This window comes from Aotus nancymaae, unplaced genomic scaffold (genome assembly GCF_030222135.1).
Source record: "Aotus nancymaae isolate 86718 unplaced genomic scaffold, 86718_ANA_hifiasm-v0.15.2.pri h1tg000088l, whole genome shotgun sequence".
NCBI lineage: Eukaryota > Metazoa > Chordata > Mammalia > Primates > Aotidae > Aotus > Aotus nancymaae.
Window position 1 is genome coordinate 6,818,436 of NW_026988503.1, and position 19,533 is coordinate 6,837,968.

Genomic DNA, 19,533 nt, shown 5'->3' on the forward strand with positions numbered 1-19,533 from the left:
TGTGGTAATAGCCAAGTGGTTGTATCTCAGCAGGTTTCATAAGGTGATATTAAATACTGTGGTGACTCATGATGGTACAGAGTTCGTCCTCAACCCAGGAATCTAAACTTTTTTTTAGCAAAATAAGTGTCTGTCCTCTAGTGAGCAAACCTAAACCAAGTCTGTATCTTTGTATTTACTGTATTTGAGTGTCTAGCTTTATCTTTTTTCAATAGCACTTCAAAAGAAATGTATTGCAAACTTTTACTATTAAATATCTTAAATAACAGCTATAAATTGAGCACAAAAGTGTTTAACAGACCTGCATATATTTTCTCCACGTCACCTCCTTGTAACTGCTTCTCTGCCGTCTAGAATGCTCATTCCGAGGCTGAAAACGGGACATAATGAGTTCCTAGGGGTTGGGAGAGTGAGGGGAAGCCCAGCTTATACCCTTTAGCCTAAGGTTCCACACGTGTGAGCAATTCATCACTTAGGAGGAGAATGACCTCCTATTTACACAGGGGCTAGCTATTTGCCAAACCACATGTTTCCACTCATCATTTTATCAGTAAGATTAAGGTCAGGAAATCCTTATTAGAAGACCAGAGCACAATTTCAAAAAATGTTCACAAACAAATTCAACACAAAGTCTCAACATTGTACAAAACAATTTCTGAAACTTTATTGTGAATTTTAAGGTACATTTAGTAAAGAATGTTATCCTTAATATAATTAATTAAAAATAAATTGGAAAGAAATGCACATACTACTTTCTTAAAGCAAGAATAAGTACAGACTTTTGAAGCCACAATATATACAATTATATGAGTGCAATAAGCTTTCAAATACATTAGGTATATATCTGTTTAAATAAATAGTAGAATACTTGATTTGACATATGTGAGAGTCATACTGATTACACCAAAAATGTTTTACAAAATATAGCCAAAAATGGAATGTTATACATTTTGATATACAAGTCTTTAAATACTTTATATATTCATTACTACTTAATTCAAATTATAATGTACAAAAGTCCATTTTAATGAGGACAAATTTTGATTGTGTGTTTACCACTGTTCAGCAAATATAGATATTAAGACGCATCCCTGTATGTTACTAAATTCCCATTCAATTTAAATCATTATCACAGGGATGAAAGAAATCTACCAATTTTTAACGGTAATAATTTTTATTGATAAATTATCCATAAAACATATTTCAACATTATTTTGGCTATTTTAAATTTTCTAAAATGCATCACCTGGTTCTTGAGCCAATTTGTTTTTATGTAATAAAAACTTAATTTGAATTCAAAATAGAAATATATTGCTACATTGAGCTTCTTATCTACTCTGCAATATACATATTTTAAATAACTTTAATTATCAATTTTCAATTGGGAAATTTTCCCCTATAACTCTTCAATAATAATGTTTCATTTAGTACCTTACTAAGAATCTCAAAAATTCATTTCACAAGGTAGCAATTGAATATACTGTATTGTAAATGTTACCTATAGACTAATAGTATTACAGGAAAATGTGATGTCAAGGGTTTTACATTTGCTATTATTCATACATTATAGTACAACAAGTGAGATATTTTTCAGTCACATTTAATTATTTTTTGTACATAGTTACACATGGCAATTTATTTGGGGTATGTAAAAATGTGACTATTTTTCAGAAATAAAATGCAATATAAATTATCAAGTTTTTTAAAAATTGAAGCAATACTGTTATTTTCTATAGGATTCTTTAAAGAGAGACAGAAAGGAAAAGCAAACACTCATACCAACCTATCTTGGTGTGGTGAGGTGGGGAGGACCATTCAACCATTCACCTCCTAAAAATTACTTAGGCAATAACGATTGAAAAAATGTACTTTACTCTTAAATAATGAGCAATATGGTTATCTGGCTCTGTCTACAAAAACTGCCTGGTAATATTAGAAAACGATTATAGAATGAAATATTGTTGTTATCTTTTACATCTGGACCACAAAAGCAATATGAGAAAATCTATTATGTGAACTGAAGTTGGATTTTTATATTTTTGTTAATAAAATATTAGGATATTACCACATCTAACAGCACATCTAAAAACAATAGAGACAGCTTAAATTCTCCTAAACCTCCCCAGTACCAATTGCCCACTATTTTAATGGAGCAGCACCACATGTCAAGCACCCAGTCCATCTCTATAACTCACCAAGTTGCCTCTTAATGGTCAGAATGGAAAGCATATACACTTTCTGCAAGAAGTCAGGTGGCATGAGGGAGGCTTAGTAGTGGACACACACAAATTCAGATTTATCTAATTTTAGTGAGGGCCATAAAACTGTAAAACAGGGGCTTTGCATGGAATAAACATGGCATCTTATTTTTCAGTCAGAGAGAAATGCCATCAGAGCTATTCACATTCGATTTATGAGAAAAAGAAATGGCCTGATGTATAAGTGAGGGTGTTCATTTTGCCATATTTGCACTAGAGTTTTCTCTGTGTGTGCCTGTGTGTATGTGAATGTGTGAATATCTTGGTATATTTCCAGAGTAATAAAGAGATTAAATATAATTCAGGTAACATATGATTGCCAAAGAGGATCTGATTTCTTGCCCTGTGAAATGAACAGGGGTTAATTAAGCAAATCTCTATGTTGTCTCAATACAGGGCTTTAAGATCTTGCCAGAAGCAAAGCAATGATTCTTTCAACTGTAAAGTGTGTACACATTCACTCTAAATAAGACATACCAGTCTTTTGACCATTCTCTCACAATTTTAGAAACTAAACAAAAAGAACTTCAAATATCCTCTAATTCCTTCTTAATTTTTGAAACTAAATAAATATAAACAAAGTTTCATAAGCTAGAAGTATTCTTAAATAGGCTAACAAATTTATTGAAAGTTTAAGACAATCGTTTTATCTGCATCCTGAACTCCATCATTATAGTTAATAGACTTTGTAATTCTGTTTTAATGCCATCCTGTATATATATTTAAAAAAACTCATTTACAATCACCTTAAGTATAGCATATTTAACAAGATTGTGATATCTCTCTTTTCCAAATAATCATCTTAAATTTGGAACATTCCTGACCCTTTTGGCTTTAAAATTACAATTTCAGGAGGTAATAAGGAAAAACAACCTTTAAAAAAATACTGTGATTTACTAGAATACCATTGCCTAAGTGAGCTGGGTCTGTAAAGGTGATGCAAAATTTTAATATTACTGTAGTTTACTTTTGCTAATTCTTGCATAGCTTTTAAAAACATTTTGTGGTTAAAAAATAAAATGCATGCAATTAAAGAATCTCTTCCACTGAATACGTATCACAAGAAAATCACATTGTAAAAATCTAAAGATTAACCCTTCTATCATAAATTATCTATAAATATGTGTAAGAGCTTACCAAATTAAAGTCTGAGATCAGAAATTTTATTAAAGCACCTCTATGGAAATAATCAATTTACAATAATGACAATCAAGTTTTCATGTAACTTGGAAAATAAAAACCCACAACCTTGGTGGTAGAAAATATTGCCATAAATCTATATATGATAGGTAAACTTTGTGGTAGAGAAAAAAAGAAACGGTAGGCATTAGGGCAGCTCAATGTATTGGAGTTAAATATTCTTATCAAAACTTTAAAAAGGTGTGGAAAAAATAATGTCCCCTTAGAGTCATTTCATAAAGCAAAATGAATATGATTACATATAAGGTTGGTCATATATATTCATTTTTACATCTAATATGTTTTACTTATTATGGATATGGAGTAAGCACAGTTTTTCTTTAAGTAGTTTTAAGAGATAAAAGTGGCCACAATTAAATGGGCAAAATTATACACTGCACTCAGTATTGGCTCACTCAGTTGAATAACTCCTCCTTATTTGTGAAAAATGATGTATGTATTTGATGAGAAAAAATTATCATGCCAGCTTTAGTTAGATAGCTGTTTTTCACTTCTCTTTTCATTCATTTTCTTGAAATTCTGAAGGTGCAAAGGCTGGGAGCTGATGCCCATTTGCCTTGTCTACTACACACCGCAGAAAAATCATTACAGAATTTTCACTTCACTTGTGTAATGTTGTCCAGTTCCATTAATCCTCTCATGTCGTTCCTCAACTGCCTAGAATTGATGTATATTAATCCATAATTGTGGAGGTAGAACGCAAAGTGCATGCTGAAAACTTCTGCTTTCCTCAAGGCAGAAATTTCCAATGCTCAGACTATTTAATTTGGCTCTTGTAATGTCCATTTGGATCCAGTCTGCCTGCCTGTCACACTCATAACCAATAGGCATAATGTCACTACAAATTATCACCAACATCCAGAATGTCAATGCAAAGTTAATTATCTTTTTCACAAAATCTTGAACATTAGTCCCTGGATAAAGGAAAACACCAGCTATATTTTAAATAATCTGAAGAGCTAATTTAACACATCATGTTAGGCCACTGTATTCATGTCTGTATGACAAGAGTTTTGTTTTTCAAATCCCAACTGGAAATTCTATCAGAAGAACGTAAACCTATAGTGAAACCAAAACAATTTGGCACTCTTCCATGAAAATCTGCTAAAAAACGATTACTTAAAGTGTTTGCTTATGTTTCGTCTAATTAAACATGAGTTCCATTGAAAAGAGTATTTCTTTTTTTAAAAAATGCTCCTCTAAACATGACTCTTTAAACAAATAGATAGATAAAAACTTCCTCATATCCTCACCACAAATTGATGTCTATCTTGCATATACCAGTGAGCTAAAAGTAAACTCGCCAGTATGTCTTTGAGTTCATGTGTCTAAGAATTATACATTTCCAATATCTTAATACTTTAACAAAGGAAACCCTCTGGCTCTAGTTCATTGACAAATTAATGGTGAATTTAACTTTCTCACATCAATGATCTATCAAAAATATTCCCTTCCCAATTTCTTATTGTTTAGTGAACAACATAAACTCCACCTTCAGTCAACATGTTGAACTCTGCTTTTTAATTAGAGTAATTGAAATATTTCTGTCTACTATACTTAACAGTAAGGGATTTCAAGAAAAAAGCTGCTGCCTGAAAATAACTCAAACCAAACTTTGGAAAATAACTGAGTTCTTGCAATAAAAATGCAAGGTTCAAAATTGAAAGGTTTGTAATTGAAAGTCAGTCTGCTTGTCTCATATCAAGAAACTTGTTTTGAACACACAAATCTTTTTTATTTTCTAGGAATGTTACAGAATTTATGTTCTAAATAAGAACTGTACTCATGAAAGTGATTCCATCATCCATATGCACTACAAAGAATGAACAAAAAGGGTAGCATATTATTCCGAGAATCAATTTCCTATGCCAAACACAATATGGAAAGCTGTGCATCCATAACTCTGTATTTCATTTTAACGTTTAAATAGGCCTCAAATTACAACTGCAACATTCTCACCTCGACATTTTATCAATATACATCCATTATAATAATCTATGATAAACAAATTTAATTTCACTGTATAGCTGAAATGATTCTCTCCAGTTCTTAGGTTTAAAAGGAATCTTGAGAATTCAACATGTGGTTGCTGAATTTTTTTTTTTTTTTTTTTTTGAGACAGGGTCTTGCTTTAGTGCCAAGGTTGGAGTGCATTGGTGCAATCTTGGCTCACTACAACCTTGGCCTCCTGGGCACAAGCTCTCCTCCTGCCTCATCCTCCCAAATAGCTCAGACTATAGGTGTGCCTCACCACACCTGGCTAATTTTTGTATTTTTTGTAGAGATGGGGTCTTGCTATGTTGCCTAGATGGCTCTCAAATGCATGAACTCAAGTGATCCACCTGCTTGGCCTCCCAAAGCACTAGGATTAAAGGTGTGAGCCACCACACTGGCATTTACCAGATATTGTTAAAGTTTTTAAGGAGGACATTAAGCAGCTCATAATTATGATATATTTATAGAACTGTAGAAAATAACTGAATAATTTTGTGGCTATGGGTGATAAAAGTGGAAAATCTACTCTAGGAAAAGGTTAAAATTTTATAAATAGCATTAAAATAACATTATATGCATGTTTCTAAATAGACATGAAGATATATTCTCCCAATGTATTACAGATAGGCTGGAGGAAGGCCCATACTGATCTTAGATGGCAAGTTTGCACAGAGATGCATGGTGGTTGCTTCTGAACCATTCAGGCACCGGGCTGGAATAAAGATTTTTAAAAAAAAAAAAAAAAGGAAAGCATCATTCTAGTCAAGTGGTCTGGGCCTGAGACATACTTGTTATCATTAGAGTTTGACTTTCCCCTCTTCTAGCTCTCTTCTTACCTTATATGAGTCATTGCACAAAATAAGAATAATTGGCCGGGCATGGAGGCTCACACCAGTAATCCCAGCACTTTGCGTGGCTGAGGTGGGTGGATCACGAGGTCAGGAAATCGAGATAATCCTGGCTAACAGGGTGAAACCCTGTTTCTACTAAAAATACAAAAAATTAGCTGAGTGTGGTAGTGCGTGCCTGTAATCCCAGCTACTCGGGAGGCTGAGGCAGGAGAATCATACCTGGGAGGCGGAGGTTGCAGTGAGCCGAGATGTTGCCAATGCCCTCCCTCCTGGGCGACAGAGTGAGATATCATCTCAAAAAAAAAAAAAAAAAGAGAGAGGAAAAAAAAGAGCAATTTTTTTAAATTAATGACTAAAATTCACTGTCTATAAAAAATATCTAGGATCCAACTGCCTAAAAGATACAAATGCTAATTTCTACTTTTCCCGTACACTGGCTGTGAATGTTCATTGTGAAGTATCTCCCCACGTCTCGGGGAATAGTTCTGTCATAATGCTTTGTGTTGTGCTCAGTAGCAAAATTTGTATAATAATGAAGAAAATAAATAAATAAATAAAGCTTAAATTCGACTTCAGTGATCCTTTTTTTTTTAACCTTTACACAAATATTTTATTTTTGGCACAATTTACTTTTGCTGATTGACTATAATTTTATGTTTTACTTAGAAGTTCCATGATAGAGGCAGTACTAATTAGCAGCTAAGAGCACAGTGTCTGGTATAAGACTGCTAGGGTTGGAATTGTAAATTATTCTCCCCTTACTAGAACTGTGACCTGAAACAAATTATTCAATTTCTCTTCAGCTGTAAAATAGGGACAATAATAATAGTATCTGCCTCAAAAAGTAGTTGGTCCTATTTGAGTTAATACATGTAAAGTGCTGAGAAGAACTCTAGGCACATGGTGCATTTAGTAGATATCAGCTATTATCATTATCTGCTGTTTGACATCTACTTTCAAGGCCTTGCAAACTGAGTTTCCAGAAATCAAAAGATAATGGTATCAAGGTGAACACTGTGATCCTCTTTTTACAAAGCCTCAAATACCTTCCACTTTCCTGTGAAATTATTAGTTATTTAGCTGAAATTAACTGTGGATTATTTTGGCCAGTAAGTTTTATATACGTTTAAGAGCATATTCACATTTTTAGTAATAAAGCTATGACTAATCATGTCAATGCAATGAATAGTTTCAATGCCAATAGCTCACCATTGAGATTAATGAATTGATTACTTTTTATTATTAGCTTTTTCCCTATATAGGCTACTCTAACACTATAATGGTTGTGTAACGTTACTTTTGTTCAAATTCCTAATGAATTTATTCTTTTCTGAGACAAAATATTGGAAAGCACAGTCTATACAACTTTATTAATCTATAAGCATCCAATTCCAAATCCGATTCCAGTGACATCATCCCTTTGTAGTTTTACAATAGAGAACTGATTTGATTAATCAAATAGCTGTGATTCACTGTATTGTCCTGGGAATGCTTGCTCTGACAATGCTCTGTGAACTGGCAGAATTTTCTTTGTCTGTCCATCTTCTCACCTTGTCAGATACTACTAACATTTCATTAATTAATTAATACCCCAAGTAGCTAAAGTGTGTCTTATGCCAAAATCCTTGCATGTTCATTTGACACAAACTAATTTTTTTGTTTTGTATTACTTTTATATTCCTTATAATTTCCTGTCAGAGATATTATCAACATTAAAAAATTGGTGGGTTTTATTTTCAGTAGCCTCCAAATGACCATATATTTGTGGGATGAATATTTAGAAAGCATATCATGTTCATAGAGCCATATGGTTATTCCCCAATGACATATTAGTGTCATTTAGTATTAATAATATTTATGTCACTTTTTTTCCTATATGAGTAAAATCTCCATAATAAACAGACAATTTTGACCAAAAATTAGATACTCACAACTTTTGATTAGGAAACAATTCGGCTGACATAGGTAGTGATTAAAACATTTGGGACTACAGATAAGTATTTCTCTTATTTTCTCATACGTAGATTTACTCCTGTCACCAGAAATAAGAAAGAATTGGCTGGAAAAAAAGTGTAAGTATATTTGCTGCTGGTCATGTTTGAATAGTACAGAAAAGCATGCAGGAGCTGTCACTATGGAAGGCTTTACCAGAATATAGATCTCTGATATGAGTAGTTAGAGGAATATACATAGAAAAAAGCAAAGGGCTTGGGATACACAATCTGTATTTATAACAGCACTATGTTTGCTGCCACTGTTTGTGAAGTTGACATTGCCACGTCTCTGATTTTATGTTGAAGTTGGTCATTACATACAACAGAACACTCATGATTTCTAAACAAACTTTATTTAAAGGGTACTTTAAGTGATACTTTAGGTTGTGTAAGTATTATATATCTTTCCTACCTCTCACTATTGGCTATAACATTTGCTCTCCTATTAGGGAAACACTCATATCTTTTCCCGAGAAACACAGGAGTATTGTTCTGAAAGCCAACACAATGTATTACAAGAGCAGAATTGACTGAATTCCCAGTACTTGAGTCTGGCAACTAAGCCATTACACAAAATGTCTCACTTTAGCACCACATATTTCAGATATGTCATTGGCACACTTGGAGGACTATAACATAAGAACAACTCCTTAAGAATGTATATTTTTTGTGTGATTTGTTTGCCACATTTATATTTTAACCTCTCTTCAAATTGGAAGTGTGTAGAACATTTTAAAGAAGGCATTCAGGGTGAGAGCATTAGAGACTGCTTAATATGATTAAACAGTGTCTTGTGACCAAAATGTGGCATTTCTGGAACTACTTAATATGTCTCCTCCATTGATGTCAACTTTCCAAACTTGCAAAGTGACTCCTTGGCTGACCCACCTACAGTGTAAAATAGTCTCTTCATCATATCTCTATCAAAAACACGGAAAGAATTTGGTCTTCCTACACTTGTTAGAAGATGAAAGGGTATAATGCAGTAAGTAATAATAAATACAAGCAAATTGAGACATTAGAGGAGTAAGTACTCCTAAGCTGCTGTTCAAGATTCAGAACCATCCTGTGGGTTCTTATTACCGCAGTATTCTGAAGAAAATGTGTTAGATTCACTGATGGCAAAACAGTTTTATTTTATGTTCATGTAATCAAATAACACTGTTATTTTTAACAATCATGTGGTATATTTGGGTGCTATTTCAGCTAATTTGCAATTTGGTTTTTCTAATCCCAAAGTTGATTTTCCTTCAGCATGAGATTGGCAATTCTGATTATTCAAATTATTTATTCGATTTAACATTACTTTTATTTTGAATGAAGAAACTGCCTATAAAATCAGTGGGTATCATTTGATTAAATTAGCTTTTCTAAGACTTGTCCTGATAACTAACATTATCAGTCCAAATTACCACTGTTTGATATTTTTATTATATTTACACATAATTGCAAATCTATATATAATTTTCCAATATTAACGAAAGTTGAAATATGCTAAAGTCACCTTAATGTGTTACTATGGAAAATAAAATCAAACATTATAAGAGTAATATTACAGATAAAAATATGGCAGCTACATAATGATATTAAGTTCACGGCTTTCCAATCAAACAATAAATGCCAACAATCTGCTCGAGGTTTTATAGTTCTGTTTTTTGATTTCTAATTTAAGAGAAAAAAGTTAATTTTCTAGTTCAGAAGGGGAAAATTAATCAGGTAGCAACCTCAAAAAAGATAAAGGCAATACTCTGTTATCAACACTAATGCAAGAGAGTGATAACATAGATCATACAAACAATGGGAATATTGCAAATCATTCATTGTTAGGAGAGACTGAACCATGTGATTTACTTTGTAATTGTTTTTCTTGAGCCAATGTTAACATTGATGTGCACTATTTGAACATGTATCAACTGATAATAGAAAGAAGTAGGCCAGATGGATGTTGGGTGGCAAGAGAAAACCTGCCAAGGAGTGATGTTTCCCTAAGTAATTAACAAAAGCTGTAGTTCAATTTTTAATAATAGAAATGAAAAATGGCTGAGTCCAATTATCTAATTTTCAGAGGAGAAAACTGAATTCTCAAGATGCTAACTGCAATTCTAGCAAAGTATAAATGGTTTTGAATAGACGTTATTACAGCCAAAAAGAGAGAAAATAATTTAAAATGGGAAAAATCTAAGTACTGATTTTAGTAACCACTACTGGTTTATTTTATGTGGTAATGCATTGCATAGTCACTTATAATCAGAATAATCAAGGAATTGAAACTATGTAAACTCACAAAGTTAATTGTCCCTGTGAATAGTGGTCTGAATGCCACCTTTTGTATTTTATGTATAAACTCGTTACTAGGGACAGGGCAACTCTCATGTGACTTCTACACCAACCTTTATTTAAATGTATGTATCTTCCTAAGCTTAATATATCCCATTGCTTGGTGGTTCTAAGTTAGCTTACCAAACTGTCTATATTTCATAGTATTAAAAAGTGAATTACATAAAGTTTTTTTGGTTAGTCATATCAATCCAATAATAATTTGTATAAAAATTTTAATCAACATTTAATTAACAAGCGTAAATACACATTTTATTCCAGAGGTCTACATATTTTAGCAGGTTTCAATTTTGTAGTTCATTTAAATTATAGTAATCACTTGGTGATTGTTGCCTAAGCCTAAGCATCCACAGAACAGTTGGAAAGATCCTTTTAGAGTTAGGCACCAGCTTGATGGTTATCACAGAAGTCTAATTGCAATTAAAATAGTATGTTTTCTGACAATAAAGATTTATTTCTTAAAATATGTTTGCAAAAGAATGTGCAGGTGAGGCATTACATGCATTATTTTTCAAAAAACAAAATTTTGGTTGAAATATGATTTTGAAATTTGGGGATGACCTGCTTATGTAAACATTCATCCACATGTAAATTAGTGTTTTAGAAATGATTGAGTTAAAAATAACATAGTCTGTCTTTCCTGTAATGTAAAGCCAATTATGACATTTTCTTCTATGATTAAAGAAAACCAAATTTTCAGGATATGTATGTTTTTCAATTTAGGAAAATATATATATAAAATAAAGGTCTCTGTTTTCAACATTTATATCATTGCATGGTTCCTTGAAGTATAGTGATAAATATTCATAAGAAAAAGGACTTCCCAAAATCAGAACCATCTGGAGGCAAAAGCCAATTAAACCAAACATTTATTCCAGTCAGAGTTTAATATCTATGTTCTGTATCTATGTTAAACATGTCTTTTTAAAGGGTGAAGGCTAAAACATTTTTTCAAAATAACATGACTTGAAATAGCCCTTCCAAATCTGATGCCTCTACAAGTGAAATTCCATTTTTAGAGAAACACTGTCTACTTTAGCTTCGGTTATTATTCAACATTACCAATGTGTGCCATGTTTTTAAAGTAATTTTTAATATAGCAAACATGCTAATCTCATGTAGTTTAAAAAAATGAAGTTTTACTTCCTACTATATTTTATTAGCACCTTTGCTTGTAGAAGGAGTGTGATTTTAAGAATGAAAAAGTACATTTCCCTCTAAATTAACCAAAGGATAAATTTAAACCTGGCATTCTTATAATTAGAGTAATAGATCTTGGAATTTTATTACCCCATTGAAAGATCAAGTCTCCAGCAGTAGTTAAAAAAATGTGAGCGAGGGAGACTTTAAAAAATATATTTCAGGGAAATGATGACATCTATTTAAAACTGAGAATGAACTCATATTTTTTTTAATAAGGAAATTCCAAGGAAAAAAAAAGTATTGTGCTTAAAACTTAATGGAATATTTTAAAGGAAAGACAATATTTTTTGATCTTAAAAAAAAATTCCCATTGTCTAATGTTGTTCCTGAATCATAGCACTTAGTTATTAAATGTGTGTTGAATAACAAAATTAATACAAAATAAAAATGCCTAGTTGTGTATCTATGCATGGATCATATGACAAGATCTTTGGCAGCAGAAAAATTCAGTTAAATGTCAGATACATTTGAAAGCATGCAAATTTAAAATTATAAAATATAATTCTGGAATAAGTATTGGTATCCATTAGGGAAAATATGATATGGTTTAGTAATCTAGTGGTAAGTTTGGATATTATCTCATTGTCCAACTTACCATCAAATAAGTGTTCAGCAGGCAGAAAAAGTTCTTCAGGGAACCCATTCACATAGGGAAAGATGTGAAAGGTACAGTCCAGGAAATACAAATGTCTTCACAGAATAAATAGTTGTTCATTATCTGAACTGGAATTTACATAGACTTTCTGAGACAGTTACCTCTCCATTATAAAAGCTAATAGAGGAAACCACTGATATGAAAAACATAAAATGGTAGTCTTCTTAATAGGCATTTAGCAGTATATGATAAATATGTAGCTTCATATAGTATACATGTATATATACCTGATACCATGAGAATGCTAAATATTTCAAATAAAACAATGAATCCAAATCCTTAAAGCCTGATTTTAACCATTTAAAATGTGTTTAACACTGACATTTTGCCTGATTAGGTCCATGTCTGCCTATGTGGTGGGATTAAATTGAATTTACTGAACATGTACTATATGCCATGCTTTAATCCTTATAAGAACCCTAAGAGGCCTGATATCCAGGATACTATCCACACTATGTCCCTGCCCTGTTCAGTATCCCAGTGGTATAAAATGGATATAATATCTTAGTGTAAAATAAGCAGTAGCCTAAAGAAAATCACACCAGTTTTCCAGGTTTTATGTGTTTGATCAAACTGTCTAAGTGCAAAGAATGAGTATTTTTTTGTTAGTTTGCTTTGTTTTAAATTCGTTTCTTCTTATGAAACTGTTATCTTATATAAAACTAGAACTAAACCAAATGGTCAATCCAAAAACAATTGTATTGCACTGCAAGGGTGGTAAAGACCAACAAGAAGTTATATATTTAATTTGTGCAATTGAAATCACAATAAAGCCAACCAAAACTTGACTATATCTACTTCTTATTTCGTTGATAAAGTTAATTAAACTAGTAACAAATCTCCATTACATTCTGCTCCAAATACAAATCAGCAACTTTACCATGATAGTTTCAGCTGTTCCAACAAAAGGAAATGATTTTGGCCCCAGGATATTATCAAAAGGTATTTTTTGAAGTGCAATACTTTTATTTGTTGAGTCTCATTCATGTTATTATGTCACTCATGTACTCAAACATTACAAACTTGTAAATTCAGATATGAAAAACTTACTTATAAAATAAATATAGGTTAAAATAAGAAAAATAGTAAAAGCTGCTGGTTATTATGCTTCTGGCATAAATTTGATGAATCCCAGAAATATGATCCATATACTTTTAGGCATTTTAGCTAGTTTGATTACACCATGGATGCCATTACCTCAACAGAGATGCTTTCCAGTCTATGGAATAATTGGAAGCAGGAACCAGCAGGTTTCAAATGATTCCAGCTGTGTTAAGTACTGACTGTTAAACAGATTCACTCTATATGTTGTTTTGTAATAGGAGTGATGTATAAGGTGAAACTTCCCAGACGGGTGGAGCTTCTGGGTAACCTATGGGGAAGTAAATTCATCACAAACACTAAAAGGAACAGAATAATTTTAAAACATGGTGGACAAATGAAATAGGTAAAATACTCAAAATAAAAGATGAAGCAATTATACAAATGTCAAACAACAGGGACTAAGATAAAAAATAACATAAAATATGCTATATCAAGATACTGCTATGAAGATCAACCTTTCAAAAGTCCTAAGGAATCAGAAACCAGATAGTGTTTTAACACAAAAGCAGATTAACACAGATGACTTGTGAAAAAGATATAAGAAAACTCAGATTCAGGGCAACAACCAAAAACAAGAAAGCATTCACCAAATGAATGTGTAAACCTCTGTCAGTGGCAACCTGCTATTCTTGGACAAGAGGTAGAAAAACAGGTAACATGTCTTCAGTGTCTGACTATTGCGGGCCAGACATTTAAACATATGTAAATGTATATACGTATAAATATACAGAAAAAGTTCTTCAGGGATCTTCTTCAGGGAAAAAGTTCCCATTCACATAGGGAAAGATGTGAAAGGATGTGAAAAGATGTGAACAGACATATATATCTGTTCATTTAATCTCATGACAACTTTGTATGGATTTGGCATGATTACACCCATTTTGCAGACAAGGAAAGCAAGGACTAGCACATTTAAATGATGTGCCCAGTGTCACACAGTCTTTATGCAATAGTTCAGCAAGTCAGTTTTTCTCACTCCAAATATCAAACTAGTTCTCATAGTCTCCATTTCTTCAGTCAGAATAAGAATTAAGTAGGCCAGGCCGGGCACGGTGGCTCACGCCTGTAATCCCAGCACTTTGGGAGGCCGAGGTGGGCGGATCACGACGTCAAGAGATCGAGACCATCCTGGTCAACATGGTGAAAACCCGTCTCTACTAAAAATACAAAAAAAAAAAAATTAGCCGGGCATGGTGGCACGCGCCTGTGGTCCCAGCTACTCGGGAGGCTGAGGCGGAAGAATCGCTTGAACCCAGGAGGCAGAGGTTGCAGTGAGCCGAGATTGCGCCACTGCACTCCAGCCTGGAGACAGAGCAAGACTCCATCTCAAAAAAAAAAAAAAAAAAAAAAAAAAGGAATTAAGTAGGCCAAATAATCTCAAAGGTCCACTGGAGACTTGAGAATGTGTAACTATTCTATGAGTTCTATTAGACACCAAATTTACCTTTCTAAAATTAATGTAGTAGCTAGACACTGCATTAATCACTATTCAATTATTATTTTGCTTCTTTTTATAGAATTTATACTTGATTCTAGCATACTGTCTGGATGGCTCAAAAGTCTATTAAGGGAATTTTAATGTGATAATTTATTTTTCTGACTAACAGGTATCTCTATCAGGCACCTATCAACGTACATATATTGATCATTATGTTTAGAAGTAATAAATCAATGACCTAAGTACTGAAAGGTTTAAATAAAAGTTTGGGGTGAAGAGGCTCGGAAGTGAAGGAATCTGATTCTGTTTATTTAGCTCACCTTTCACCTTCTCGTTATTTCCTAATATGAAAAACCATGATATGATGGGCAGACATAGTGATATGTCAGAAATGAGGGAGAAAACGGGACCCACAGACATCTCTAAGCGATGGGAGAATATATTTTGAACACGAATGATGTCTTTCTTAAATGATTGTTATAAAGATTAAATGAGTGGAAAATATTACATAAATAAAATATGATTTCCATATCACTGATCTTCAGGTTACGTCAAAGTTTACTGAATGCCTCCTGAGTTCACCCTTCTCAGCACTGTTGTGGGCTCAGTGTTAGAAATACAAAGGTAAGTAAGACATAGTCTCTTACTTTGAGGGCCTTTCTTATATTCTCTAAGATTATTCTGCTTTAAGTAATGATATACCAGCATTTGGTTTAACTGAGTTGCCATTTGAGACCCAAAGATCATCAAGAACCAGGGCCGTGTTAGGAACACTCCTGAAATACGCCTGGGTTGACACAACATCAGCTGGAGAGGATGCACAGACCCTGCCAATAACAGATGGTCCTGCAGGAATAGTTTAAACCCTGGGGACTGTTGCTCCCAGTATCATATAGAAGTCAATAATACTTAGATAAAGCAGAATTTAATTGTCTAAAACAGAGACTTTAGTTGTCAAGAAACTTTTACTTAATTATTACCATGCTTAAAAATCAATCAATTAATTCAAAATATTTTGCTTCTAGTGCATGGCAGAAAATCTTGCTGTTAAGACCAAGAATGAAAATGAGTTCATGTCATACTAAAATATCCTAAAAACTGTGTCCATTTTTGCTATGGTATAATGCCATTTTGATACCTATTTCAATTTTGAGGCAAAAAAAACCATAATTTATTTTTGCATAATATCTACCATCTCTTTTATGTTGGAAATTTGAATGGGCTGGGAATGCATTGAAATATTATTAATCTATATAACTAAATCTAACATTATTCCTTAACTTGAAAAATGGCATCAGTAAGAAAAGCTCAAGTTAAAAAATAGCAAAGGAAAATTTACTGAATGCCTACTAAGTTCACCCTTCTCAGCACTGCTGTGGGTTCAGTGTTAGAATTACAAAGGTAAGACAGACATAGTCTCTTACTTTGAGGGACTTTCTTATATTCTCTAAGATTATTATGCTTTAAGTGATGATATACCAGTATTTGGTTTAACTGAGACCATAAGTCAGAATAAATATGAAGTTACTATTTCTAGCAAGAAAGGACATATCATAGATTTTTTTTTTACACTCTATGGTTGTCTTAAGCAAATATATATATGGAGAAGATTGTGCAGAAATAATTTTACATCACTTTAAAAACTATTAAGAAACTAAGAAATCATATGTATTAATAACACACATGAATATAATCCATCTAGTGAATGACAAGAAATGGAGCAAAGAAAAGTAGCCAGTTCAGGTGTGTTCCCAGCTGACACACATAAGGAAGGCTATTGTGATTCTAGACATTTATGTGAAAATTGGTTCAATGACATGAATATATGACACAGGAGGGCATCAACTCACAACTCAGAACTCACTCCATTTTGTCTCCATTTGTCACTTGCACCTTCTACAAAAAGTTTCCTGCCGAATCCTATGTAGCTGTGTATTTGAAAGTCCTCAGCATGCAGCTGCTATCACACAGAGGCACAGATTGGTTGCATCCACTGAATCCAAAAAACCACTAGTATTTTTCTTTCCAGAAAATGTCTACTACAGAACTACTACTGTTAGAAGACATTCTCCTTCTGTAAAAGATACAGCTTCATTTCATAAGCCCTTCTGTGTTTACATTTTTTTTTTCCTTAATGAGGTTTTTTTAATAAGAAAAAAAAAAACCCTAATTCACTGAATTGCAGTTGCTATTGTCTTGCACAAAAACTGTTTTCTTTTCTAAATCAATCATCTATTATGACTCTCACAAGCCCCTGTGCCTACTGTGGGTTGCATATGGATTACACACTTTTTCTAATAGGTGAAAATATAGGATTTGTAAAATCATTTTAAAATATGCAGGGCTATTTGTTCCCATTTATATCTAACAGGGCTAGTCAAAGACATTAAGCATTAAAGAACTGCAAGGGATTTTATTAAACATTGTCATGAAGGTAAATATATTGAAATCCATGTATGTCTAGAACAAAGTGCTGTGCTACAAATACACACAATTTACAAATGCAGCAAAGATGAATACTAAAAGTACAGTTTGAGAAATGATTCAATAGCAACCCCTATGAGGATGGAAGCATTCACTTTGTATGCAGGCCTCTTCATTATGGTAATGCTATATAGTCTTATAGACACCTAGGGTGTTAATCTGATTTATGTTCAGAAGAGAGTCTGCACACACAATTGAGAGTTTCTTCTCAGGAGAAATGAAGGCCAGATCATGGGCATCAGAGATACCACAAGGAAGTACAAGCGAGCCTGCATCATCTATCTTGAATAATTAGAATCATCAAACAGCAAATCAGTCCACTGTAAGGCATGTATTTGAGATTTTTATTCTTTCAGACACATCCAATGTTTCTGCATTTGGAAAAAAATAGACAAGACTAATTCCCTAGGCTATAAATCACTCTAATGTGGAGGGAAATGTGTTAGCTAGTTGTATTACAAAGCCTTTACTTCATATTTAATAGGCACCTGCAATACCAGCATTATACAAAGCTCTCTACTTTGCAAATCTCTAAAACCCCACTTAATTTTCAGCACTGATTTCCTGCAATCTAAGAGCTTATGAAGGGTTCACTGTGTTCATACAGATCTATGCAAAATGTGCCAGAGCTTCCCTGTCTGTGATGGCATTCATTTGGAGGTGAATCCCAAATTTCTATCACTGGCATGCTTATTTCCGACTAAAATAAATATTCCCAGAATGAAAGCTGAAGATTAAGAGGACAAAAAGGAGGCAAAGTAACTAGCACTGAGAGAGATATATGCAAATATCAGCTCAATGACAATTCTTCATACCATTTACAATAGAAGCTTAAAGACCCAAATACTCTGCAATCCATTAGCTCCTCAATATCCTGAAAGGGATTAGAGTGTTTCTTAATCAACTGCTAACAGACTGAAAAAGGCCCAGAGAGTGGATATTAACAAAGCAGTGTAATACTTAAATGCAGAGATGGTCAGATAGAGACACAAACTATGCAAGAAAGTTAAAATACAAGATATTATACAAACCTGATAAAACTGACCACATTTCCATTCTTTCCCACAACCCACACAATTAAAAATCTATATAAATTAATAAGTGGTGAAGCTGTACTTAGCAGAGTCCTTTCAAGAACAGATAAATTAATTTCATATATTTTCTCAAGGATCTGGAATAATTAGTATAAAATGATAGAATCAATCAAATATTCCTCAAAGACCTTGACTGTGTTTCTATCTTTGCCATTAGCTGTACAGGTGGTCCCAAGCCCCTCATTTTAAATGTGATATGTGCTTATGGCACTCTAATCAATCAAACTGTTAAAGATCAAGGGAAAATATTTTCATATGCCATTTAAATAATGAATAAATATGTAAAAACAGATCCCTAATGAATGACTTTGAGTTCTGCATTTCTTATATTTATATGCTATGGCTCAGAAAATTCTACTGATTCTGCCACTATTCTTGTCTATCAGAGACAAACTGTCTATAGGATAAAAATATGAGTGAGAAAGATTAAATATGGGTTGTTTTTCCAGTTTATTCCTGTATCACTCTTTACTGTTAAAAAAGGACAGTTGTTTAACTTATTTAGAAATTTAAAATTTTAATGAATCTTGGCTTATAGAAAAAAAGAAAATAAATCAAAAGCAAAATGTCAATCATAGTAATAAATCTTTTTTGTTCTATGTTTCTGATGACTGACAGCCCAATAGGTTTGTATCAAACAAAGGCAAAAAGCATGTGTTCCTTTCTAAATGAAATGTTTGACAGATTTGACAGTTTTCTTAAATAACAACCAATGAAATCTTAAACAGCAGAGTATATCTCCTTATGTACATGAGAGATCCTATTTCTACATTTGTCTTTTCTTCTGTAGTATAATGCAGATTTGGGGGTTGCTAATTATGTCAAACACCATAAGATATTAGCATTATTACTTATTAAAACGTCTGACTTCTATGCCTCCATAAAACTTTAGAATAAGCCTCTTCCTGACTTGCATTTCC

General features: G+C 32.9%; 1 protein-coding gene across 7 annotated transcripts in view; it reads right to left on the minus strand.

Moving 5' to 3' along the window:
• The window catches only part of PCDH9 (protocadherin 9), a 926,664-nt gene that overhangs the window by 896,350 nt on the left and 10,781 nt on the right, over positions 1-19,533 (minus strand). The window contains exon 3 of one of the 7 annotated variants that reach the window (XM_012442856.3): positions 634-13,865. The exons of the other annotated variants lie outside the window; for them this stretch is intronic. Within the exon in view, the coding sequence (XP_012298279.1) occupies positions 13,713-13,865 (153 nt within the window). The 3' untranslated portion in view covers positions 634-13,712. Of the gene's footprint in view, positions 1-633; positions 13,866-19,533 lie in introns of those variants that run through there. 7 annotated transcript variants of the gene reach the window in all.